This window comes from Cherax quadricarinatus, chromosome 26 (assembly GCF_038502225.1).
Source record: "Cherax quadricarinatus isolate ZL_2023a chromosome 26, ASM3850222v1, whole genome shotgun sequence".
Lineage (NCBI taxonomy): Eukaryota > Metazoa > Arthropoda > Malacostraca > Decapoda > Parastacidae > Cherax > Cherax quadricarinatus.
The window spans coordinates 19,064,109-19,090,343 of NC_091317.1; the positions used below are offsets into that span (position 1 = coordinate 19,064,109).

The following is a 26,235-nucleotide window of genomic DNA, read 5'->3' on the forward strand; positions in this document are numbered from 1 at the left end:
CAAAGGTTAGTGGATGAGTTTGAGAATGTGCGTAAAGGTAGAAAGTTGAAAGTGAACATAGAAAAGAGTAAGGTGATGAGGGTATCAAATGATTTAGATAAAGAAAAATTGGATATCAAATTGGGGAGGAGGAGTATGGAAGAAGTGAATGTTTTCAGATACTTGGGAGTTGACGTGTCGGCGGATGGATTTATGAAGGATGAGGTTAATCATAGAATTGATGAGGGAAAAAAGGTGAGTGGTGCGTTGAGGTATATGTGGAGTCAAAAAACGTTATCTATGGAGGCAAAGAAGGGAATGTATGAAAGTATAGTAGTACCAACACTCTTATATGGATGTGAAGCTTGGGTGGTAAATGCAGCAGCGAGGAGACGGTTGAAGGCAGTGGAGATGTCCTGTCTAAGGGCAATGTGTGGTGTAAATATTATGCAGAAAATTCGGAGTGTGGAAATTAGGAGAAGGTGTGGAGTTAATAAAAGCATTAGTCAGAGGGCAGAAGAGGGGTTGTTGAGGTGGTTTGGTCATTTAGAGAGAATGGATCAAAGTAGAATGACATGGAAAGCATATAAATCTATAGGGGAAGGAAAGAGGGGTAGGGGTCGTCCTCGAAAGGGTTGGAAAGAGGGGGTAAAGGAGGTTTTGTGGGCGAGGGGCTTGGACTTCCAGCAAGCATGCATGAGCGTGTTAGATAGGAGTGAATGGAGACGAATGATACTTGGGACCTGACGATCTGTTGGAGTGTGAGCAGGGTAATATTTAGTGAAGGGATTCAGGGAAACCGGTTATTTTCATATAGTCGGACTTGAGTCCTGGAAATGGGAAGTACAATGCCTGCACTTTAACCCTTTGAGGGTTTTCGTCGTACTAGTACGTCTTACGCGTAGGGGTTTTTGACGTACTAGTACTCATAAATTCTAGCGACCTCAAATCTAGTGGGAGAAAGCTGGTAGGCCTTCATATGAAAGAATGGGTCTATGTGGTCAGTGTGCACAGTCTAAAAAAAATCCTGCAGCACACAGTGCATAATGAGAAAAAAAAACTTTTTCCATTTTTTTTTAATAAATCAGCGAATTTGCAGTGTATTTTCGTATGGTATTTATTGTTGTATTCTAGTTTTCTTGGTCTCATTTTATAGAATGGAAGACATATTACTGAAATTGAGATGATTTTGACTGGTTTTACAATGAAAGGTGCCTTGAAATTGAGCTCAAAGTAGCTGAAATGTTCGATTTTTACCAAACTTCAAAAGTAAACAAATCGTGCCAAGCGTGCAATACACGTCAACTGGTGAGTCTAATATTCTTTCACAAGTGCACCAATAATATTTATACCATTTTTTACACTAATGTAGTAGTCTGCATAACAGTAAATCTTATATTTTTTGTGAGAATAAAAATTCAAAGTGGAAAGCAAAAGAATATAAGAGGGGCCTTGAGACGTGACTAATGACTAGAGGAAATGTCATTTTAGTGCCAGGAATGTCTTTCTTGTTTATTCTGGACCCTATTCCGAAATTGGCATCTTTTGAAATTTGTGTGAAATTGGCAAAATTGCTAAATTCTGACCACTGTACTGGATAGTTGAATTTATAAATGGGTGGTTTCTTGCACCCATTCGATAGAAAAAATGGAGTTCTAGCGAAATATTCATGTTTTTTGTCGACTAGTACAGTGAAATTGGCCGAAAATGGGGCTCAAAGTGGGCAAAATCGCCGATCCGTAAACATCGCCGAGACCGCTAACTTTGCGAGAGCATAATTCCGTAAGTTTTCTATCAAATTTCAAACTTTTAGTGTCGTTATGATCGGGAAAAGATTCTCTATCTTTTCATAAGAGAAAATAATTTTTTTTTTTTTTAAATTTGGCCGACCCTGAGAACGAGTTTCGGAGAGGGCCTGTCGACCCTCAAAGGGTTAAAGGAGTGGTCTGGGATATTGGCAGTTTGGAGGGATATGTTGTGTATCTTTATACGTATATGCTTCTAAACTGTTGTATTCTGGGAACCTCTGCAAAAGCAGTGATAATGTGTGAGTGTGGTGAAAGTGTTGAATGATGATGAAAGTATTTTCTTTTTGGGGATTTTCTTTCTTTTTTGGGTCACCCTGCCTCGGTGGGAGACGACCGACTTGTTGAAAAAAAAAAAAAAAGATAGAACAAAGATTACATGTATTATTTCTAAGACACTGAAAGCAGAGGAAAGTTAAAAATAAAACAATTATTTATTCTAGATATGTACATACAAACTACAAATCTAGTAAAAGATTTATTTAACATAAATCTCATTTAACCCCCTGAGGATCCAGACCCCAAATTTGAAAAATTGTCCACAGACTCCAAGAGTTTAAAAAAAAAATTTTTTTTTGAAGGTAATAAAACTAAAAATACAAAATTTGATTGAAAACTGATGAAATTATACTTTCGTGAATTTTGCGGTGTAGGCGATATTTATGCATAGACAATTTTGCCTAACTTGAGTCCTATTTTACGCCCATTACATTTTTCCAGTAGACCAAATTCTTAGCTACTTCGCTAGTATTTCTTCCATTTTATCAATTGAGCACAAGAAATTGCCCAATCAACTATTTCAACCACCCAAATAAGTGATCAGAAGTTAGTAATTTGGCCAATTTCACAAAAATTTAAATATATGCCAGTTTCAAAACAGGGTCCAAAATAAACAATGAAGGCATTCCTGGAACTAAAATAACATTTCTTTTGTTCATCAGCTACATTTCCAGGCTTTACACATGAATTCTATTTTGATTTTTTTTTCACACAAAGAATTTTTATTCACACAACAAACAGAAGATTTTCCATTATGCAATATTGTAATGATTGTATAAATAATATCAGCGCATTCATGAATGCTTATCAGATCCACCAGCTGATGTGTATTGGGCACATGACGTGATTTGTTTACTCTTGAACATCAGCAAAAATCGAACATTTCCACAACTTTGAGCTCAATTTCAAGCCATTTTCAGTCCTTAAACTTATGAAAGTCATTTCCATTTCTGTAATACAACTTCCATTTTATCAAATGAGACCAAGAGACTGAGAATATAACCATAAAAACTATATGAAAATACACCCCAAAGTTACTGTTTTAAACCACAAACATGGCCAGTTTTTTCTCATTACAGTAGGGCCCCACTTATAAGGCAGGTTAAGTTCCAGCCTACCACTAGGAAGCGGACATCTCTGGAAAGCAGAATGCCATTTCTTCCACTTATAAATGCACATAAATGCCAGATAACAAGTTTACACTAACATATATTAAGTTAGCAATAGAACTAGACATTAAAAACAACGAAAAGTAAAATACATATACAGGACACCCATTACTTACCTTAAAATATCTGTAGTCTTAACGTAGGGTGAGAAGTGAGTCATATTTATTTGTAGGAAGTCAGGTCTGGGAGGTATGGTAGCCAGCCAGGTCAACCCACCCCACCCCACCTACACGTAATATACTACAACATTTAAAGTGCCCCAGAGCGATAAAATACATATACAGTACAGTGGAACCTCTACTTATGAGTGCGTCCACGTGTGAGTTTTTCCAGATACGAGCAGTCGCTCGGTCGATTTTTTGCTTCCAGATGCAAGCGAAATTTCCAGATTTAAGCAGGCCTCAAGGGAGGTTCCTTGACGCTGGTGAGGGGCTCTTGCTCTTGATCTAGGGAACTGGATCTCAGTTGTTTGTTGGACTATCTTATTGAAACTTGGGCAATGTATGATGGAAAGATGCTTCTTAGGGTACACCACAAATGAAAGAAATCGGACCATAAAAATTGAAGTTCACTTCTCAGCCATTAGCCTCCCCTTAGCAGTATATTTTTGTGTGGTTTTTATGGTTGTATTCTCGTTTTTTTGGTCTCATTTGATAGAATGGAAGATATACTACAGAAATAGATATGATTTTGATTGATTTCACGATGAAAAGTACCTTGAAATTGAGCTCAGAGTAGCAGAAATGTTTGATTCTTTAACGATGTTCAAGAGTAAACAAATGACGTCACTTTCCAATACCTGTCCGATTGGCACTGCCCCTCAACCTTCACATATTGGAAAGCTCTTCAACACGCTAGCAAAAGTGGGAGCAGACATCATGAGGTAGCAGTGGCAGTCAACATGAAGCAACAGTGGCAGACAACATAAGGTAGCAGTGGCAGACAACATAAAGCAGCAGTGGCAGACAACATGAAGCAGCAGTGGCAGACAACATGAAGCAGTAGTGGCAGACAACATGAAGCAGCAGTGGGAGACATCATGAAGCAGCAGTTGCAGACATCATGAAGCAGCAGTGGCAGACATCATGAAGCAGCAGTTGCAGACATCATGAAGCAGCAGTGGCAGACATCATGAAGCAGCGGTTGCAGATATCATGAAGCAGCAGTGGCAGACATCATGAGGTAGCAGTAGAAGACATGAAGCAGCAGTGGCAAAGTGTAGCATTAAGAGTGTAGCAATTAAGTGTAGCATTAAGAGTGTAGCAATTAAGTGTAGCATTAAGAGTGTAGCAATTAAGTGTAGCAGTAAGAGTGTAGCAACTAAGTGTAGCACTTATAAGTCATTCTGTCTGACTTTTTTGGGTTATCCTATGTTCTCTACACAGCAGCCACCACAGCGGATGGCTGCTGTGGTGGCCCTATAAACCCCAACAACAGCAATGGCCGCCATCACCACCACTAGCCACATATGTAATGACATGTATTTTATTCATTCTAGTGCATATATCATGTTTCTATGTTATTAATATTGTTTATTATGTCATATTACATGAATTGTGATAGATAAATAAGCCGTCGAGTTGATATTAGGGAAATTATTGAAGTGTTATCCCTTCCCTGGAATTCCACTGGAACGAATTAATTCCATTTCATTTAATTTAAATGAGGAAAATTGACTCTGCAAACAAGCAAATTCAGATGCGAACAAGGTCATAGAACGGATTCAACTCATAAGTAGAGGTTCCACTGTACATCCATTAATTACCTTAAAATATCTGTGGTTTTAATAGGTAGTAGGTTGGTAGACAGCGACCACCTAGGGGGTACTACCGTCCTGCCAAGTGAGTGTAAAACAGAAGCCTGTAATTGTTTTACATGATGGTAGGATTGCTGATGTCCTTTTTTCTGTCTCATAAATGTGCAAGATTTCAGGTACTTCTTGCTACTTCTACCTACACTTAGGACACACTACACATACATGTTTTTTTTTTTTTCAACAAGTCGGCCGTCTCCCACCAAGGCAGGGTGACCCAAAAAAGAAAGAAAATCCCCAAAAAGAAAATACTTTCATCATCATTCAACACTTTCACCACACTCACACATTATCACTGTTTTTGCAGAGGTGCTCAGAATACAACAGTTTAGAAGCATACACATATAAAGATACACAACATATCCCTCCAAACTGCCAATATCCCAAACCCCTCCTTTAAAGTGCAGGCATTGTACTTCCCATTTCCAGGACTCAAGTCCGACTATATGAAAATAACCGGTTTCCCTGAATCCCTTCACTAAATATTACCCTGCTCACACTCCAACAGATTGTCAGGTCCCAAGTACCATTCATCTCCATTCACTCCTATCTAACATGCTCACGCATGCTTGCTGGAAGTCCAAGCCCCTTGCCCACAAAACCTCCTTTACCCCATCTCTCCAACCCTTTCGAGGACGACCCCTACCCCGCCTTCCTTCCCCTATAGATTTATATGCTTTCCATGTCATTCTACTTTGATCCATTCTCTCTAAATGACCAAACCACCTCAACAACCCCTCTTCTGCCCTCTGACTAATACTCTTATTAACTCCACACCTTTTCCTAATTTCCACACTCCGAATTTTCTGCATAATATTTACACCACACATTGCCCTTAAACAGGACATCTCCACTGCCTCCAACCGTCTCCTCGCTGCTGCATTTACTACTATACTTTCATACATTACCTTCTTTGCCTCCATAGATAATGTTTTTTGACTCCACATACACCTCAACGCACCACTCACCTTTTTTCCCTCATCAATTCTATGATTAACCTCATCCTTCATAAATCCATCCGCCGACACGTCAACTCCCAAGTATCTGAAAACATTCACTTCTTCCATACTCCTCCTCCCCAATTTGATATCTAATTTTTCTTTATCTAAATCATTTTATACCCTCATCACCTTACTCTTTTCTATGTTCACTTTCAACTTTCTACCTTTACACACATTCTCAAACTCATCCACTAACCCTTGCAATTTTTCTTTAGAATCTCCCATAAGCACAGTATCATCAGCAAAAAGTAACTGTGTCAATTCCCATTTTGAATTTGATTCCCCAAAATTTAATCCCACCCCTCTCCCGAACACCCTAGCATTTACTTCCTTTACAACCCCATCTATAAATATATTAAACAACCATGGTGACATTACACATCCCTGTCTAAGACCTACTTTTACCGGGAAGTAGTCTCCCTCTCTTCTACACACCCTAACCTGAGCCTCACTATCCTCATAAAAACTCTTTACAGCATTTAATAACTTACCACCTATTCCATATACTTGCAACATCTGCCACATTGCTCCTCTATCCACTCTATCATATGCCTTTTCTAAATCCATAAATGCAATAAAAACTTCCCTACCTTTATCTAAATACTGTTCACATATATGCTTCAATGTAAACACTTGATCTACACATCTACACATACATGTACAAGCATTTATATAGACACCCCTCTGGGTTTTCTGCTATTTTCTTTCTAGTTCTTGTTCTTCTTTATTTCCTCTTATCTCCACAGGGAAGTGGAACAGAATTCTTCCTCCATAAGCCATGCTTGTTGTAAGAGGCGACTAAAATGCCAGGGGCAAGGGGCTAGTAACCCCTTCTCTTGTATAAATTACTGAATTTAAAAAGAGAAACTTTTGTTTTTCTTTTTGGGCCACCCTGCCTTGGTGGGATACGGCTGGTTTGTTTAAAGATGATGATTTGCAGTCTTAATGTAGGGTAAGAGGTGAGTAGAGAGATAATAAATGAACGAGAGAGAAAGAATGAGAGGACAGAGGTAGAGTGTGTGAACAAAGAGATGAATGCGTCTGGTTTAGGTTCATACACGTTTGTATTATACCATAATACAAATACTTTACATTGTGTACAAGTTGTCTCCACATTGATAAAGTAGAATAAATAAAGAGGAACACTCCCATTCTCATGTGACACCATTTTTAGAAGAAATGATGCTCTTAGTGAAGGTATACAAAAGGAATAATTTTCTAGTTACCCCGAGTAATATTATAGTGTACACATTTTCCAACAAGTCGCCTGGCTACCACATCTCATTTTTTTTTTTTTTTCAACAAGTCGGGTGTCTCCCACCGAGGCAGGGTGACCCAAAAAGAAAGAAAATCCCCAAAAAGAAAATACTTTCATCATCATTCAACACTTTCACCTCGCTGACACATAATCACTATTTTTGCAGAGGTGCCCAGAATACAACAGTTTAGAAGTATATACGTATAAAAATGCACAGTGTATCCCTCCAAACTGCCAATATCCCAAGCCCCTCCTTTAGAGAGCAGGCACTGTACTTCCCATTTCCAGTACTCAAGTCCGGTTATACAAAATAACCGGTTTCCCTGAATTTTTTTTTTTTTCAACAAACCGGCCGTATCCCACCAAGGTAGGGTGGCCCAAAAAGAAAAATGAAACTTTCTCTTTTTAAATTTAGTAATTTATACGGGAGAAGGGGTTACTAGCCCCTTGCTCCCAGCATTTTAGTCGCCTCTTACAACACGCATGGCTTACGGAGGAAGAATTCTGTTCCACTTCCCCATGGAGATAAGAGGAAATAAGCAACAACAAGAACTAGAAAGAAAATAGAAGAAAACCCAGAGAGATGTGTATATATACATATACATGCTTGTACATGCATGTGTAGTGTGACCTAAGTGTAAGTAGAAGTAGCAAGACGTACCTGAAATCTTGCATGTTTATGAGACAGAAAAAAAGGACACCAGCAATCCTCCCATCGTGTAAAACAATTACAGGCTTTCGTTTTACACTCACTTGGCAGGACGGTAGTACCTCCCTGGGCGGTTGCTGTCTACCAACCTACTACCTAGATTTCCCTGAATCCCTTCACTAAATATTACCCTGCTCACACTCTCATATTTATGTTAATTTATTCTACTGTGGGGTATATTTATCATATTTATATGTTACGTAGCGTGTTTCTTATATAATTTTGAAAAAAATTTCATAGATGGATTAATGGAAATGTCTATATTAACGTAATATACGACATTTAATATGTCCAAGAGATTATTATTAATATGGTGTCTTCAAGAGTAGGAGACTCTTAGTGATTTTAATGTGTATCTGCATGCCAGCACAGCATATAAGTATATTTAGGTACAGGTACACATAAGTATAATTATCAGAGTACAGTGGACCCCCGACATTCAAAGGCATCGACATTCGACAAATCCGACATTCGATGCATTTTAACACAAAAATTTCGGCTCGACATTCAATGGAAAACCCGACATTCGATACGATTCATACGAGACGTGTCCACGTGTGGCCTGAACTGCCCCGTGTGTGTCAGTGTTTACAAGCCAGCCAGTGTGTGCGCATCTAAGGATACATTCGGTACATTCCATATTATCACTGTTTTTGGTGCTTGTTTCTGCAAAATAAGTAACCATGGGCCCCAAGAAAGCTTCTAGTGCCAAGCCTTCGAGAAAAAAGGCACTAATGACTATTGAAATGAAGAAAGAGTTAATTGCAAAGTACGAAAGTGGTGTGCGTGTGTCGGAGCTGGCCAGGTTGTATAGTAAACCCCAATCAACCATCTCTACTATAGTGAACAGGAAAACGGCAATCAAGGAAGCTGTTGTTGCAAAAGGTGCAACTTTGTTTTCGAAACAGAGATTGCAAGTGTTAGATGTTGAGAGACTGTTATTGGTGTGGATAAATGTAAAGCAGATAGCAGGAGATAGCATCACTCAAGCGATCATTTGTGAAAAGGCTAGGCAGTTGCATGATGATTTGGTAAAGAAATTGCCTGCAACTAGTAGTGATGTGAGTGAATTTAAGGCCAGCAAAGGTTAGTTTGAAAGATTTAAGAATCGTAGTGGCATACACAGTGTGGTAAGGCATGGTGAGGCTGCCAGTTCAAGTCCTAATGGAAGGGGATTCCCCTTCTAATGACTAACACCATCCACACTCTCCCCTCCTCCCATCCCATCAATCATCACCAGATCTTCATTAAAGGTAAGTATCAATTATTCTATTGTTATTAATCTATTATTATTGTAATTATTCTATTGCATTAAACTTAATATTTCATGTGGTAAAATTTTTTTTTCATACTTTTGGGTGTTTTGCACGGATTAATTTGATTTCCATTATTTCTTATGGGGAAAATTAATTCGACTTTCGATATTTTCAACATTCAATGGCTCTCAGGAACGGATTAGTATTGAATATCGGGGGTTCACTGTACATATAAAATATGCAGTAACTTTAAAACACTTGAAATTTTGGAAAGTTTCCAGACATAAGAGATGTGCACACGGAGAATGTAAACAAACCATGTGGGGCGCACTGTATTAGAAAGACAGGGGAGCCGTATAGCGAATTTTGGTCATAATTTGAAATAGCCGTATTAGCGGAATGCTGTAAGGCGAAATGCCATAAAGCGGGGCCCTACTGTATGCCAGGATTTGTTTATGTGGTGCACACTTACTGCATCGACCCATTCTCTCATATCTAGGCCCAAATTTATCACTCACAGCTTATCTGAGTGAGCCGAGCTCATCATGCAGAATTACAGCATGGACACTGGCTTCAAAACCATAGAACTACAACACAGGCCCTCAAAGGGTTAAAGCATTATTTAATATCACATGAAAATACTTACAGCCAACTGCTGAAGGAGCACATCAATACCATCCATCTCTCCCAAAAGAAGGCAATTTTCCTGATGGCTTTGGACACAAATAGCTAGGATTTCTGAAGCATACAATTTATTAGCATCAAAAGGTAGTTTAGTGCGAAGTCGCTTCAGTAGCCAAGCTAAGAGACCACCTGGTCCAGCTTCACTGCAGATCTCTGGACGCACCTCAGCAAGATTTTCAATAATTCCTAAAAAAGATAAAGAATATGAATAAATTCATATTTTAAATTTTAATATAAGAAAACTATGAACAATACATGCAGAATATATGAATGTAGCTTTGCAAAGGTTAATTACTGCACTCATCTTAATTTTTTAAATCATCATGCTATTTTCATTAGAGCCTCTCCTCACTTAACAACGGAGTTCCGTTCCTAAGACCACATCAGTAAACAAATTCATCACTAAGCAAGGAGCATACTATAATAGTAGTGGGTTTGTGTCAACCATCTTTGATATTGTTTTAACGTCACCTTTGCACCATTTATAATGTTTTTAGTATATTTTTAAATGTTTACAGAGTAGTGCACTGTATATTGTAATAAACAGAATAGAGGAAATCAGCTCTAATATACATTATTTAGGTATGCATACTGGTCAGAGAGCCCATCATAGGTCCAAGTCATTGATAAACGTCGAAGTCATTTCCCCGTCGCTAAGTGGGGAGAGGCTGTATTTCATATATTCAAGCAATTTATCGATATTATCTCTTTGTGATTATTATGCCTCATACTACATGAGAATTTTCTGTGAATGAGATCTGTAGCTCTTTCAGGTCTATTTATTCCTTCATAAACTTTCTATGTACAGTAAATATAAAAAAAAAAAGGCCAGACAAAGATTCAACATGTCTGGTCCAGTCAAATGCTCAATAAAATGGACCAACTCCCTTAATTGCAAGTTTGTACAGACAAGGATTTGCACAGGACCTGCCCATTTTCACTGTGGTGGTAGAGACAAGCCTCTTGTGTCCAACTGGAAATTATGTTGCCAGAGACAAAATAACTGCTTACAAGTAGAGCAGACAGGGTAAGGGCAGGTGGTGGACGGGACCTGTCCTTTTTCACTGTGGTGTTCAACTAAAAATTATGTAGCCAGAGATAAAATGATTGTTTACTAAGACATAGCAATAGTGGGCAAGTGTGGTCAGCCTACCAGCCAGGTAAGGCCGAGCTTGTTTAAGAATTGCAGACATCTGATTCACGTACAGTTCTTCTCTGCTGCCCTTGACTGGTACACGTACAGTATGCCTGCCTTCCTCCCTTCTACCAACAACCCATGCCCCTCCTTCCTAATCACTTCCAACACACCATCCGCCATTACTCCATTTAATAGGGAGGGAGTATGGGTGAGAGAAAGGGGGAAGGGAGGGAGGGAGGGACAGGACAGGACGGGATGGGATGGGACGGGATGGAATGGGAGGGGAGGAAGGGGAGGGGAGAGGAAGGAGGGAGAAAGAGAGGGAGAGAGGGAAACAGGGAGAGATCAAAGCATGCTTGAATTAGTTTTTTCTTTTTATGTCCAGTCAGTTCATCAATATAGTGGACTAAATCTGTTTTACTGGGCATTTGTCCATATTCAGTAGTTGATCAATTAAGATTATTAAGTGAACTACATCAGCATAAATGAAATGTCAATATCAAGGAATTTTGGTAAATCAGACACCCACTCCCCCGGTTAGTATGTTTTACTGAACTTTTACTGTACTTGTGTGTAAGTCATGCGTTGCTTGATGACAGGGATTTTTTTTTTTTTTTTTTTCAACAAGTCGGTCGTCTCCCACCGAGGCAGGGTGACCCAAAAAAAAAGAAAGAAAATCCCCAAAAAGAAAATACTTTCATCATCATTCAACACTTTCACCACACTCACACATTATCACTGCTTTTGCAGAGGTGCTCAGAATACAACAGCTTAGAAGCATATACGTATAAAGATACACAACATATCCCTCTAAACTGCCAAACCCTTGTTAAATTTAGTAATTTATACAAGAGAAGGGGTTACTAGCCCCTTGCCCCCGGCATTTTAGTCGCCTCTTACAACACGCATGGCTTATGGAGGAAGAATTCTGTTCCACTTACCCATGGAGATAAGAGGAAACAAACAAGAACAAGAACCAGAAAGAAAATAGCAGAAAACCCAGAGGGGTGTGTATATATATGCTTGCACATGTATGATAAGATAAGATTTCGTTCGGATTTTTAACCCCGGAGGGGTAGCCACCCAGGATAACCCAAGAAAGTCAGTGCGTCATCGAGGACTGTCTAACTTATTTCCATTAGGGTCCTCAATCTTGTCCCCCAGGATCCAACCCACACCAATCGACTAACACCCAGGTACCTATTTGCTGCTAGGTGAACAGGACAATAGGTATAAGGAAACGTGTCGAAATGTTTCCACCCGCTGGGAATCGAACCCGGGCCCTCCGTGTGTGAAGCTGGAGCTTTAGTGTGTAGTGTGACCTAAGATTAAGTAGAGGTAGCAAGACGTACCTGAATTCTTGCATATTTATGAGACTTTTTCGTCAAAATTTTGTCCCAGTTTTCTTTCACCACCTCGGTTTTCGTTGAGTTGACAGTGGTCCGCAGTACTGAACATGTCTGCCCGCACCCACACAAGCATCCCACGTGTTCTGAGTCAGTTTGGCTTTGTTGCTTGTTGGTAGAGGGTGGTAGTGATGCTGGTAGAAGGTGGTAGTGATGGTGGCAGTGATGGTGGTAGAACGTGGTAATGATGGTGGTAGTGATGTTGGAAGAGGGTGGTAGTGATGGTGGTAGAGGGTGGTAGTGGCTGTGATGGTGGCAGAGGGTGGTTGTGATTGTGATGGTGGTAGTGGTTGTGGTGGTAGAGGGTGGTCATGATTGTGGCAGAGGGTGGTAGTGATGGTGGTAGAGGGTGGTAGTGATGGTGGTAGAGGGTGGTAGTGGTTGTGATGGTGGTAGAGGGTGGTAGTGGTTGTAATGGTGGTAGAGGGTGGTAGTGGTTGTGATGGTGGTAGAGGGTGGTAGTGATTGTGGTAGAGGGTGGTAGTGATGGTGGTAGAGAGAGGTAGTGATGGTGGTAGAGAGAGGTAGTGATGGTGGTAGTGGTGTGATGGTGGCAGTGATTAATAATAATTAATAATAATTAAGAGAGTGGTGAAGCAATGTAAAAAGAGAACAAATGAGAGAGTGGGTGAGATGTTATCAACAAATTTTGTTGAAAATAAGAAAAAGTTTTGGAGTGAGATTAACAAGTTAAGGAAGCCTAAAGAACAAATGGATTTGTCAGTTAAAAATAGGAGAGGAGAGTTATTAAATGGAGAGTTAGAGGTATTGGGAAGATGGAGGGAATATTTTGAGAAATTGTTAAATGTTGATGAAGATAGGGAAGCTGTGATTTCGTGTATAGGGCAAGGAGGAATAACATCTTGTAGGAGAGAGGAAGAGCCAGTTGTGAGTGTGCGGGAAGTTCGTGAGGCAGTAGGTAAAATGAAAGGGGGTAAGGCAGCCGGGATTGATGGGATAAAGATAGAAATCTTAAACGCAGGTGGGGATATAGTTTTGGAGTGGTTGGTGCAATTATTTAATAAATGTATGGAAGAGGGTAAGGTACCTAGGGATTGGCAGAGAGCATGCATAGTTCCTCTGTATAAAGGCAAAGGGGACAAAAGAGAGTGCAAAAATTATAGGGGGATAAATCTGTTGAGTATACCTGGTAAAGTGTATGGTAGAGTTATTATTGAAAGAATTAAGAGTAAGACGGAGAATAGGATAGCAGATGAACAAGGAGGCTGCTTTAGGAAAGGTAGGGGGTGTGTGAACCAGGTGTTTACAGTGAAGCATATAAGTGAACAGTATTTAGATAAGGCTAAAGAGGTCTTTGTGGCATTTATGGATTTGGAAAATGCATATGACAGGGTGGATAGGGGGGCAATGTGGAAGATGTTGCAGGTGTATGGTGTAGGAGGTAGGTTACTGAAAGCAGTGAAGAGTTTTTATGAGGATAGTGTGGCTCAAGTTAGAGTATGTAGGAAAGAGGGAAATTATTTCCCAGTAAAAGTAGGCCTTAGACAAGGATGTGTGATGTCACCGTGGTTGTTTAATATATTTATAGATGGGGTTGTAAGAGAAGTAAATGCGAGGGTCTTGACAAGAGGCGTGGAGTTAAAAGATAAAGAATCACACATAAAGTGGGAGTTGTCACAGTTGCTCTTTGCTGATGACACTGTGCTCTTGGGAGATTCTGAAGAGAAGTTGCAGAGACTGGTGGATGAATTTGGTAGGGTGTGCAAAAGAAGAAAATTAAAAGTGAATACAGGAAAGAGTAAGGTTATGAGGATAACAAAAAGATTAGGTGATGAAAGACTGGATATCAGATTGGAGGGAGAGAGTATGGAGGAGGTGAATGTATTCAGATATTTGGGAGTGGACGTGTCAGCGGATGGGTCATTGAAAGATGAGGTGAATCATAGAATTGATGAGGGGAAAAGGGTGAGTGGTGCACTTAGGAGTCTGTGGAGACAAAGAACTTTGTCCTTGGAGGCAAAGAGGGGAATGTATGAGAGTATAGTTTTACCAACGCTCTTATATGGGTGTGAAGCATGGGTGATGAATGTTGCAGCGAGGAGAAGGCTGGAGGAAGTGGAGATGTCATGTCTGAGGGCAATGTGTGGTGTGAATATAATGCAGAGAATTCGTAGTTTGGAAGTTAGGAGGAGGTGCGGGATTACCAAAACTGTTGTCCAGAGGGCTGAGGAAGGGTTGTTGAGGTGGTTCGGACATGTAGAGAGAATGAAGCGAAACAGAATGACTTCAAGAGTGTATCAGTCTGTAGTGGAAGGAAGGCGGGGTAGGGGTCGGCCTAGGAAAGGTTGGAGGGAGGGGGTAAAGGAGGTTTTGTGTGCGAGGGGCTTGGACTTCCAGCAGGCGTACGTGAGCGTGTTTGATAGGAATGAATGGAGACGAATGGTTTTTAATACTTGACGTGCTGTTGGAGTGTGAGCAAAGTAACATTTATGAAGGGGTTCAGGGAAACCGGCAGGCCGGACTTGAGTCCTGGAGATGGGAAGTACAGTGCCTGCACTCTGAAGGAGGGGTGTTAATGTTGCAGTTTAAAAACTGTAGTGTAAAGCACCCTTCTGGCAAGACAGTGATGGAGTGAATGATGGTGAAAGTTTTTCTTTTTCGGGCCACCCTGCCTTGGTGGGAATCGGCCAGTGTGATAATAAAAAAAATAAAAAAAATATAATAATAATAATACAGTGGACCCTCAACCAGCGATATAAATCCGTTCCTGAGAGCTCATCGTTAGTCAAAATAATCGTTAGTCAAGTTAATTTTCCCCATAAGAAATAATGGAAATCAAATTAATCCGTGCAAGACACCCAAAAGTATTGAAAAAAAAAAATTTTACCACATGAAATATTAATTTTAATACACACAAACTGAAGATTACATGCACAGTTACATGACACTTACCTTTATTGAAGATCTGGTGATGATTGATGGGATGGGAGGAGGGGAGAGCGTTATCTTCTTACTGTTTAGAAGGGGAATCCCCTTCCATTAGCACTTGAGGCAGCAAGTCTTTTTCTGGGGTTACTTCCCTTGTTCTTTTAATGCCACTAGGACCAGCTTGAGAGTCACTGGACTTCTGTCGCACAACATATCTGTCCATAGAGGCCTGTACCTCTCGTTCCTTTATGACTTTCCTAAAGTGGTTCACAACATTGTCAGTGTACAGGTTGCCAACATGGCTTGCAGTAGCTGTGTCAGGGTGATTATCATCCATAAAGCTTTGCACTTTAAGCCACATTGCACAGATTTCCTTAATCTTAGAAGTAGGCAACTTCTTCAATTTCTCTCTCCCCTCCTCCGAAGCAGTTTCCTCAGGTCTGCCCTCTTGCTGTTCAAGATGATCTAGCAGCTCATCAGTGGTTAGTTCTTCACTGTCCTCCACCACCAACTCTTCCACATCCTGCCCACTAACCTCCAACTCCAAGGACTTCCCCAATGCCACAATGGATTCCTCAACTGGCATAGGATTCTCAGGGTTAGCCTCAAACCCTTCAAAATCCCTTTTGTCTACACATTCTGGCCACAGTTTTTTCCAAGCAGAGTTCAATGTCCTCTTAGTCACTTCCTCCCAAGCCTTACCTATAATGTTTACACAATTGAGGATGGTAAAATGATCTTTCCAAAACTCTCTTAGAGTCAGTTGAGTTTCTGAGGTCACTACGAAGCACCTTTCAAACACAGCTTTTGTGTACAGTTTCTTGAAGTTGGAAATAACCTGCTGGTCCATGGGCTGCAGGAGAGGAGTGGTATTAGGAGGCAAAAACTTCATCTTAATGAAGCTCATGTCCCTAGAAAGTCGCTCTGCCACATCTGTAGGATGACCAGGGGCATTGTCTAATACCAGGAAGCACTTAAGGTCTAATTTCTTTTCAATTAGGTAATTTTTCACATCGGGGGCAAATGCATGGTGTAACCAGTCATAGAAAAAGTCCCTAGTGACCCATGCCTTACTGTTTGCCCTCCACAGCACACACAAATTAGCCTTGAGGACATTGTTTTTCCTGAACACTCTGGGAGTTTCAGAGTGATACACCAATAAAGGCTTCACTTTGCAATCACCACTAGCATTGGCACACATCAACAAAGTAAGCCTGTCTTTCATAGGCTTATGTCCTGGGAGTGCCTTTTCCTCCTGAGTAATGTATGTCCTGCTTGGCATTTTCTTCCAAAACAGGCCTGTTTCATCACAATTAAACACTTGTTCAGGTTTCAATCCTTCACTGTCTATGTACTCCTTGAAGTCCTGCACATATTTTTCAGCCGCTTTGTGGTCCGAACTGGCAGCCTCACCATGCCTTATCACACTATGAATGCCACTACGCTTCTTAAATCTCTCAAACCAACCTTTGCTGGCCTTAAATTCACTCACATCACTAGTTGCTGGCATTTTTTTAATTAAATCGTCATGCAACTTCCTAGCCTTTTCACATATGATCGCTTGAGAGATGCTGTCTCCTGCTATCTGTTTCTCATTTATCCACACCAATAACAGTCTCTCAACATCTTCGAGTACTTGCGATCTCAGTTTCGAAAACATAGTTGCACCTTTGGCAAGAACAGCTTCCTTGATTGCCGTTTTCTTGCCCACAATAGTAGCGATGGTTGATTGGGGTTTATTATACAACCTGACCAGCTCAGAGATACGCACTCCACTTTCATATTTATCAATGATCTCTTTCTTCATCTCCATAGTAATTCTCACCCTTTTTGCTGTAGGGTTGGCACTAGAAGCTTTCTTGGGGCCCATGGTGACTTATTTTGCAGGTGCAATCACTAAAAAGGCTGTGATAATATGAAATGTTCCAGTTGCATGTTTGGAAGCGACCGCGGTGGCTGGCTGGCTTGTAAACACTGGCACCAAAGGGACAAGTGAGGCGCGCTCAGGCCAAAGTGGACGCGTATGGTACGGAACAAAAAGCGCTGGTCGGGTTTTTAAGCGCTAGTCGAGGCAAAATTTTTGCGTTTAAATGAATCGCTAGTCAGATTTATCGTTAATCGATGCAATCGCTGGTTGAGGGTCCACTGTAATAATAATAATAATAATAATAATAATAATAATAATAATAATAATTTTATTTCTTTGTAAAGGTTACAATGTGTAATTACAGTTTTGATTTGCTAAGTACAAAGATAGCCACTATCATGCCGAGGCATTTCGGGCAAACTAATCCTAATACATAGTAACTAATTAAAACTAGATAAGATAATAGTACATTGTAATTATTACTTAAAACTATACATAGAATAGTGGTTAGCTGTTTTACAATCTTATTTGGACTTATTAAATCTTATGTATCCTTAGTACAAAATCTAATTTACAGGGAATGGTGCAGGTGGTAATATTTTATGGAATGGCAGAATTAAAAGCTAGGAGGTCACATGATAAAACTAGCCAGTAGATGTTTGGTTGATTTGGTTAATATTGTGAGATAAGATGATTTTTTAGCAGAGTCCTAAATTTATAAGTTGTCTGGGGATCCTTGACCTGTTCTGGTAGCGAGTTCCAGATCTTTTGGCCTTTTATATGCATAGCGTTCTTGCATAGTGAGAGTCTTACTCGAGGGATGTTGAAAAGGGCCTTATGCCTTGTATTGTGACTGTGCATTCTGTTGTAACTGTCGAGGAGTAGTTTTAGGGGAGGGTTTACAGTGGAGTTTAAAGTTCTGTATATGTAGTAGGCACAATAATAAGAGTGTATGTCTTGTATATTTAGCAAGCTGAGTCTTTTGAAAAGTGGTGGGGTGTGCTGTCTAGCACAGGAGCTGGTTATCACCCGCAAAGCAGCTTTTTGTTGGATTATTAAGGGTCTAAGGTGGTTGGCTGTGGTTGAGCCCCAAGCACAGATACCTTAGGTGAGGTAAGGATATACAGTGGACCCCCGGTTTACGATATTATTTCATTCCAGACGTATGTTCAGGTGCCAGTACTGAACAAATTTGTTCCCATAAGGACTATTGTGAATTAGATTAGTCCATTTCAGACCCCCAAACATACACATACAAACGCACTTACATAATTGGTTGCATTGGGAGGTGATCGTAAAGCGGGGATCCACTGTATTAGAGAGTGGTACAGGGTAAGGAGAGTCATTTGTGGTACATAGTAGGGTATCTTGGAAAGGATTCCTACTGATTTGGAAATTTTATTGGCTATGTGATGGGTATGGGACTGAAATTTAAGATTACCGTCAAGGAGAAGACCTAGAAATTTGCCCTCCGTGTGTCTTGATATTTTTTTTTTTCAACAAATCGGCCATCTCCCACCGAGGCAGGGTGACCCAAAGAGAAAGAAAATCCCCAAAAAGAAAAAGCTTTCATCATCATTCAACACTTTCACCTCACTCACACATAATCACTGTTTTTGCAGAGGTGCACAGAATACAACAGTTTAGAAGTATATACATATAAAAACACACAACTTATCTCTCCAAACTGCCAATATCCCAAACCCCTCCTTTAGAGTGCAGGCACTGTACTTCCCATTTCCAGGACTCAAGTCTGGTTATATAAAATAACCGATTTCCCTGAATCCCTTCACTAAATATTACCCTGCTCACACTCCAACAGATCGTCAGGTCCCAAATACCATTTGTCTCCATTCACTCCCATCTAACATGCTCACGCACGCTTGCTGGAAGTCCAAACCCCTCGCCCACAACACCTCCTTTACCCCCTCCCTCCAACCTTTTCGAGGACGACCCCTACCCCGCCTTCCTTCCCCTACAGATTTATACGCTCTCCATGTCATTCTAATTTGATCCATTCTCTCTAAATGACCAAACCACCTCAACAAACCCTCTTCAGCCCTCTGACTAATACTTTTATTAACTCCACACCTTCTCCTAATTTCCACACTCCGAATTTTCTGCATAATATTTACACCACACATTGCCCTTAGACAGGACATCTCCACTGCCTCCAACCGCCTCCTCGCTGCAGCATTTACAACCCAAGCTTCACACCCATATAAGAGTGATGGTACTACTATACTTTCATACATTCCCTTCTTTGCCACCATAGATAACATTTTTTGCCTCCACATATACCTCAATGCACCACTCACCTTTTTTTCTTCATCAATTCTATGATTAACCTCATCCTTCATAAATCTATCCGCTGGCACGTCAACTCCCAAATACAGTGGACCCCCGACATTCAATGGCATCGACATTCAATAAATCCGACATTCAATGCATTTTAACGCAAAAATTTCGCCTCGACATTCGATCGAAAACTCGTTATTCGATACGATTCGTACGAGACGTGTCCACGTGTGGCCTGAACTGCCCCACGTGTGCCAGTGTTTACAAGCCAGCCAGTGTGCGCGCATCTAAGGATACATTCGGTACATTCCATATTATCCATATTATCACTGTTTTTGGTGCTTGTTTCTGCAAAATAAGTAACCATGGGCCCCAAGAAAGCTTCTAGTGCCAACCCTTCGAGAAAAAAGGTGCTAATGACTATTGAGTTGCCTACTTCAAAGATTAAGGAAATGTGTGCAAAGTGGCTTGAAGTGCAAACCTTTTTTGATGAAAATCACCCTGACACAGCTACTGCAAGCCGTGCTGGTGACTATTACACTGATAATGTTGTGAATCACTTTAGGAAAGCTATAAAGGAACGAGAGGTACAGGCCTCTATGGACAGATATGTTGTGCGACAGAAGTCCAGTGACTCTCAAGCTGGTCCTAGTGGCATTAAAAGAAGAAGGGAAGTAACCCCGGAAAAAGACTTGATACCTCAAGTCCTAATGGAAGGGGATTCCCCTTCTAAACATTAACACCATCCACACTCTCCCCTCCTCCCATCCCATCAATCATCACCAGATCTTCATTAAAGGTAAGTGTCAATTATTCTATTGTTATTAATTTATTGTTATTGTAATTATTCTATTGTATTAAACTTAATATTTCATGTGGTAAAAATTTTTTTTTTTATACTTTTGGGTGTCTTGCACGGAATAATTTGATTTCCATTATTTCTTATGGGGAAAATTAATTCGACTTTCAATATTTTCGACATTCGACGAGCTCTCAGGAGCGGATTAATATCGAATGTCGAGGGTCCACTGTATCTGAAAACATTCACTTCTTCCATACTCCTCCCCAATTTGATATCCAATTTTTCTTTATCTAAATCATTTAATACTCTCATCACCTTACTCTTTTCTTTTCTTTTCTTTTCACCTTACTCTTTTCATTTATCAGTATGTTGAGTTGAATATTTGAGGCTCTGTTGCCAAATAGGGTTAAAATCCCCCCCCCAAAAAAAAAAAAAAATACAAAATTAAGAATTTTGGGGTACAATATAATGATATATTGTTCAATTCCTTCCATACAATTCATCTTTAACCTTTACTTGTTCATGTAAAGTCAACTATAACATCCTAAACATTAACAATTTGGCACAAATTTTACCAGTGTTGCCATATCAAAAATCATTATTTTATTTTTTCTCTTCTTATTTTTGGGCAAACTCTATGAAACCTCTAGTACATATACACTTCAAACCACCTTCTTAACTTACAATAAAAAAAAATAATTGAAATCAGACCATCATTAAAATTTTCCTAGTTGAATCCTGCTCTCCCTCTTAATATTTTCAGGCCACAGTGAACTACAGATAACTGAAACCACGGAAACTGAACCCACGGATACAGGGGGGTCTACTCTACTTATAAAAACCTAGATGATATAGCCTATTACACACCTAAGCTATATGGTTTGTTTGATTTTCATTATAGATTTGCTTGTAAGTAGATAATGCATCATGAACATTCCTCTCTATTAATGAAAACCTAGATGAAAACACAAGATGTATTAGGCTGCTGCGGGTATAACACTGCATACTGTTTTACAGTAAACATATTTATGTGTAGAAAGAGTACACTCTAGAATAACAATAAAAAGAAATGTAAATACATAAACCAGTAACATAGTTGTTTATTATCATCATTATCAAGTATTATGAACTGTACAAATTGTATATGCTATACTTTTATATGACTGGCAGTACATTAGGTTCGTTTACACCACTATTGTATATGTGGACTGTTGATGACCAAAACGTTATGTTGCACATGACTATATGTTCTGAATAATGTTTATCATGGCACCGTAGCTCACTAGGTACTGTACACCTCAAAGTAAACACTATTATAATGCAAGATGTTCAAAAAGAAATGTAACCCATTGTGTTTTGTTTCTGTTTCACTGAGTATTAGGTAAAAAGAAAGGAGCTCATATTACAAGAACATATTCATTTAGCAAAGAAAGCATATCAAGAGACATTTAAATAAGTGTTCAATAACTTGTCATGTACATTTATTTAAAACCTGAACTACCAACACATTCACATTTTGTAATTTATTAATAAACATGCATTTTCCATCAACTGTGTCATTTTTGAACACCCTGTATAATATTAACTATCAATGCTGAACAAAATGTTAAATAAAAAATCTTTACTATTATAGCATACCTAAGGTATTATGAACACCGTCAGCTTCTGGTTTAAGAGTTTCATCCAAGCGCTGGAGATTGTGGACCAAGATGGTGATAACTTGACCCTCCAGCAGAGCTTCAATGACTGCCTCACCTCCAGTTTCCTCCTGCAAGTCCTCCACTTCAGTCATCTCCTGCAGTAACAAGGTGACATGTCAATTTTATTTCACTTTGTATTCAGTACCTGAGAATGAAAACTAATGTAAAGCATCTGTTTTAGTTATCAGTTAAAGTTAACTAAAAATCAAGTGGTGTTCCACAGGTTCATAAAATGGTTTTTCAGTCTGTAATGAGGAATAATAGATAAGTGTCAGTTGCCACATCAACTGAAGGAGGTATTACCAGCCCCAATAACCCCAGCTCCCTACTCCAGCTTTTCTCAGAATGGAAACAAGGTTAGAATTACTCTTAAAATTATTTCCTTGTCTTCCCTTCTTATTCCACCAGTCTTGTGCAGTGAAAAAAAAAAATGAATGTGCATTAAGGTACATGTATGTTCATGTGTGGGAGTGAGTTGTAAGAGTGTCAGAATTAATGAATGAGCTCACCACAGAAGAACTTCAAGACCTGCATAAGGAGCAGGAGGAAGAAGTGGTTGATGAAATATCTTCAGAGGAGGAGGAGGAGGAGGAGGAGGAGGAGGAGGAGGAGGAGGAGGAGGAGGAGGAGGAGGAGGAGGAGGAGGAGGAGGAGGAGGAGGAGGAGGAGGAGGAGGAGGAGGAGGAGGAGGAGGAGGAGGAGGAGGAGGAGGAGGAGGAGGAGGAGGAGGAGGAGGAGGAGGAGGAGGAGGAGGAGGAGGAGGAGGAGGAGGAGGAGGAGGAGGAGGAGGAGGAGGAGGAGGAGGAGGAGGAGGAGGAGGAGGAGGAGGAGGAGGAGGAGGAGGAGGAGGAGGAGGAGGAGGAGGAGGAGGAGGAGGAGGAGGAGGAGGAGGAGGAGGAGGAGGAGGAGGAGGAGGAGGAGGAGGAGGAGGAGGAGGAGGAGGAGGAGGAGGAGGAGGAGGAGGAGGAGGAGGAGGAGGAGGAGGAGGAGGAGGAGGAGGAGGAGGAGGAGGAGGAGGAGGAGGAGGAGGAGGAGGAGGAGGAGGAGGAGGAGGAGGAGGAGGAGGAGGAGGAGGAGGAGGAGGAGGAGGAGGAGGAGGAGGAGGAGGAGGAGGAGGAGGAGGAGGAGGAGGAGGAGGAGGAGGAGGAGGAGGAGGAGGAGGAGGAGGAGGAGGAGGAGGAGGAGGAGGAGGAGGAGGAGGAGGAGGAGGAGGAGGAGGAGGAGGAGGAGGAGGAGGAGGAGGAGGAGGAGGAGGAGGAGGAGGAGGAGGAGGAGGAGGAGGAGGAGGAGGAGGAGGAGGAGGAGGAGGAGGAGGAGGAGGAGGAGGAGGAGGAGGAGGAGGAGGAGGAGGAGGAGGAGGAGGAGGAGGAGGAGGAGGAGGAGGAGGAGGAGGAGGAGGAGGAGGAGGAGGAGGAGGAGGAGGAGGAGGAGGAGGAGGAGGAGGAGGAGGAGGAAAGCAGTAAGGGCAATATTTCCACTGCAGAAATTAAGGAACTGTGTTACCATTAGGCTCAAACACAGAGCCTGGCAGAAAAATGGCATAATAGGAGCATCAAAAGTTCAATGACACTGTTGTTGATCACTTTAGAAAAATTTTTAAAAGTTATTAAATGCAGACAACATTGGACAGCTTCTTCAGCAAAGAAAAAAATCAAAAGCTAGTGATTCAATCCCTTTAATCCTCAAGTGCCAATGCAAAGAGACAGAAAAGAGAAGAAAACACCAGACAGGCAATCACTTGATTTTTTTATGGAAGGTGACAAACTTTCCAAACAATAACATTTCTCCACCTTTCTCTTAGGCCATCAGCACTCCTCAGTAAAGGTCAAGTGCAGTTAATTTTTCATATATTTCATGTATTTATTGCTTTTATACTTTTCATGTATCATTTTAAGAATGTAACTATTATTATACAGGTTTAAATAAGCAATATTTTCACTTAAAATGTTTTATAATTAGTAATTTTTTGGGGTATGGATTGGATTAATCCAATTTACATTATTTCTTATGGGAGAAATTGATTCAATATTTGTACAACACAATATATGAACAGCCTCCTGGAATGGATGATGTTCGAATATCGAGGTACCACTGAATCACCATTAACCAAGTTATATAGAATATCAAGGAAAGGGAGTTTACCTTAGGAATTCCATTTGGTTGACCATATGCTTAATGTTCGAGCCTAATAAATTTCTGATAGTAATGACTTTTCACAATAACTTTAGTTTCCTTAGTATATGTTATGCCCTAGGTAGTAGGTTGGTAGACAGCAACAACCCAAGGAGGTATTTCCGTCCCATCAAGTGAGTGTGAAACGGAAACCTATAACTGTTTTACATGATGGTAGGATTGCTGCCATAATTTTTTTCTGTCCCATAAACATGCAAGGTTTCGGGTACGTCTTGCGCCTTCTACTTACACTTAGGTCACACTACACATGCATGTATAAGCATATATATACAGACCCCTCTGGATTTTCTTCCTAGTTCTTGTTCTTGTTTATTTCTGCTTATCTCCATGGGGAAGTAGAACAGAATTCTTCCCCCATAAGCCATGTGTGTCATAAAAGGCAACTAAAATTCGGGGAGCAAGGGGCTAGTGACCCCTTCTCCTGTATTTATCATTAAATTAAAAAAGAGGAACTTTCGTTTTTCTTTTTGGGCCACCCTGCCTCGGTGGGTTTCGGCCAGTTTGTTAAAAGAAGATGAAAGATGTTGATATCCTCATTTACCTGTAATAATTAATTCATGCTTTTAAAAAGCCTGTTTAAGATACAAATACAGTGGAACTCTACTTGCGAGTTTAATCTGTTCCATGACCTTGCTCGCAACTGGATTTGCTCGTTTCCAGAGTCAATTTTCCTCATTTAAATTAACTGAAATGCAATTAATCCGTTTCAGTAGAATTATGTACTTCAATAATTTCGCTAATAACAACTCTACGGCTTATTTATCTATCTCAATTCATCTAATATGACATAATAAACAATATAAATAACATAGAAACCTGATATATACAGTAGGGCCCCACTTATATGGCAGGTTAGGTTCCAGGCTAATGCCGTAAAGTGGAAATCGCCGTAAAGTGGAACACCCTTTTTTTCCACTTATAAATGCATACAAATACTAGATAACAAGTTTACACTAACATACATTAAGTTAGCAATAGAACTAGGCATCAAAAAACAATAAAAAAGTACAATACACACATAGTGCACTCAGTACTTACCTTAACATATTTATAGTCTTAATAATCTAGGGTGAGACAAGTAGTATTTATTGTAAAAAATCAAGTGTGGTATGTAGGGTAGTCAGCCGGGCTACCATACCAGGCCAACCCACCCACACATATATTCTATGATATTTAAGCATCCCAGAGCAATAAAATGTATATACAGTTCACTCATTACTTACCTTAAAATATTTGTAGTCTTAATGTAGGGTCAGGAGTAAGTAAATGAGATAAAACGAATAAATGAGAGAGAAAGAATGAGCGCATGAGAGAGGACAGGTGCAGAGTTATGTAAACAAACCAGGCGAATGTAAGTCTTGTAAACAAACAAAGTGTACACGTCTGATTTGTGTACAAGTTATATTGTGTACAGGTTGTCTATACATAGATTTATTTTATTTTTTTTTTTATTATCACACTGGCCGATTCCCACCAAGGCAGGGTGGCCCGAAAAAGAAAAACTTTCACCATCATTCACTCCATCACTGTCTTGCCAGAAGGGTGCTTTACACTACAGTTTTTAAACTGCAACATTAACACCCCTCCTTCAGAGTGCAGGCACTGTACTTCCCATCTCCAGGACTCAAGTCCGGCCTGCCGGTTTCCCTGAACCCCTTCATAAATGTTACTTTGCTCACACTCCAACAGCACGTCAAGTATTAAAAACCATTTGTCTCCATTCACTCCTATCAAACACGCTCACGCATGCCTGCTGGAAGTCCAAGCCCCTCGCACACAAAACCTCCTTTACCCCCTCCCTCCAACCTTTCCTAGGCCGACCCCTACCCCGCCTTCCTTCCACTACAGACTGATACACTCTTGAAGTTATTCTGTTTCGCTCCATTCTCTCCACATGTCCGAACCACCTCAACAACCCTTCCTCAGCCCTCTGGACAACAGTTTTGGTAATCCCGCACCTCCTCCTAACTTCCAAACTACGAATTCTCT

At 40.4% G+C, this 26,235-nt stretch overlaps 1 protein-coding gene across 2 annotated transcripts in view; it reads right to left on the reverse strand.

Moving 5' to 3' along the window:
• LOC128691663 (beta-catenin-like protein 1) overlaps positions 1 to 26,235 on the reverse strand; it is a 245,888-nt gene that overhangs the window by 40,273 nt on the left and 179,380 nt on the right. For both annotated transcript variants that reach the window (XM_070088844.1, XM_070088843.1), the window contains 2 exons: positions 21,992 to 22,148; positions 9,916 to 10,139 (listed from right to left, as the gene is read on the reverse strand). In XM_070088844.1, coding sequence (XP_069944945.1) covers positions 9,916 to 10,139; positions 21,992 to 22,148 — 381 coding nt within the window. The remainder of the gene's footprint in view (positions 1 to 9,915; positions 10,140 to 21,991; positions 22,149 to 26,235) is intronic.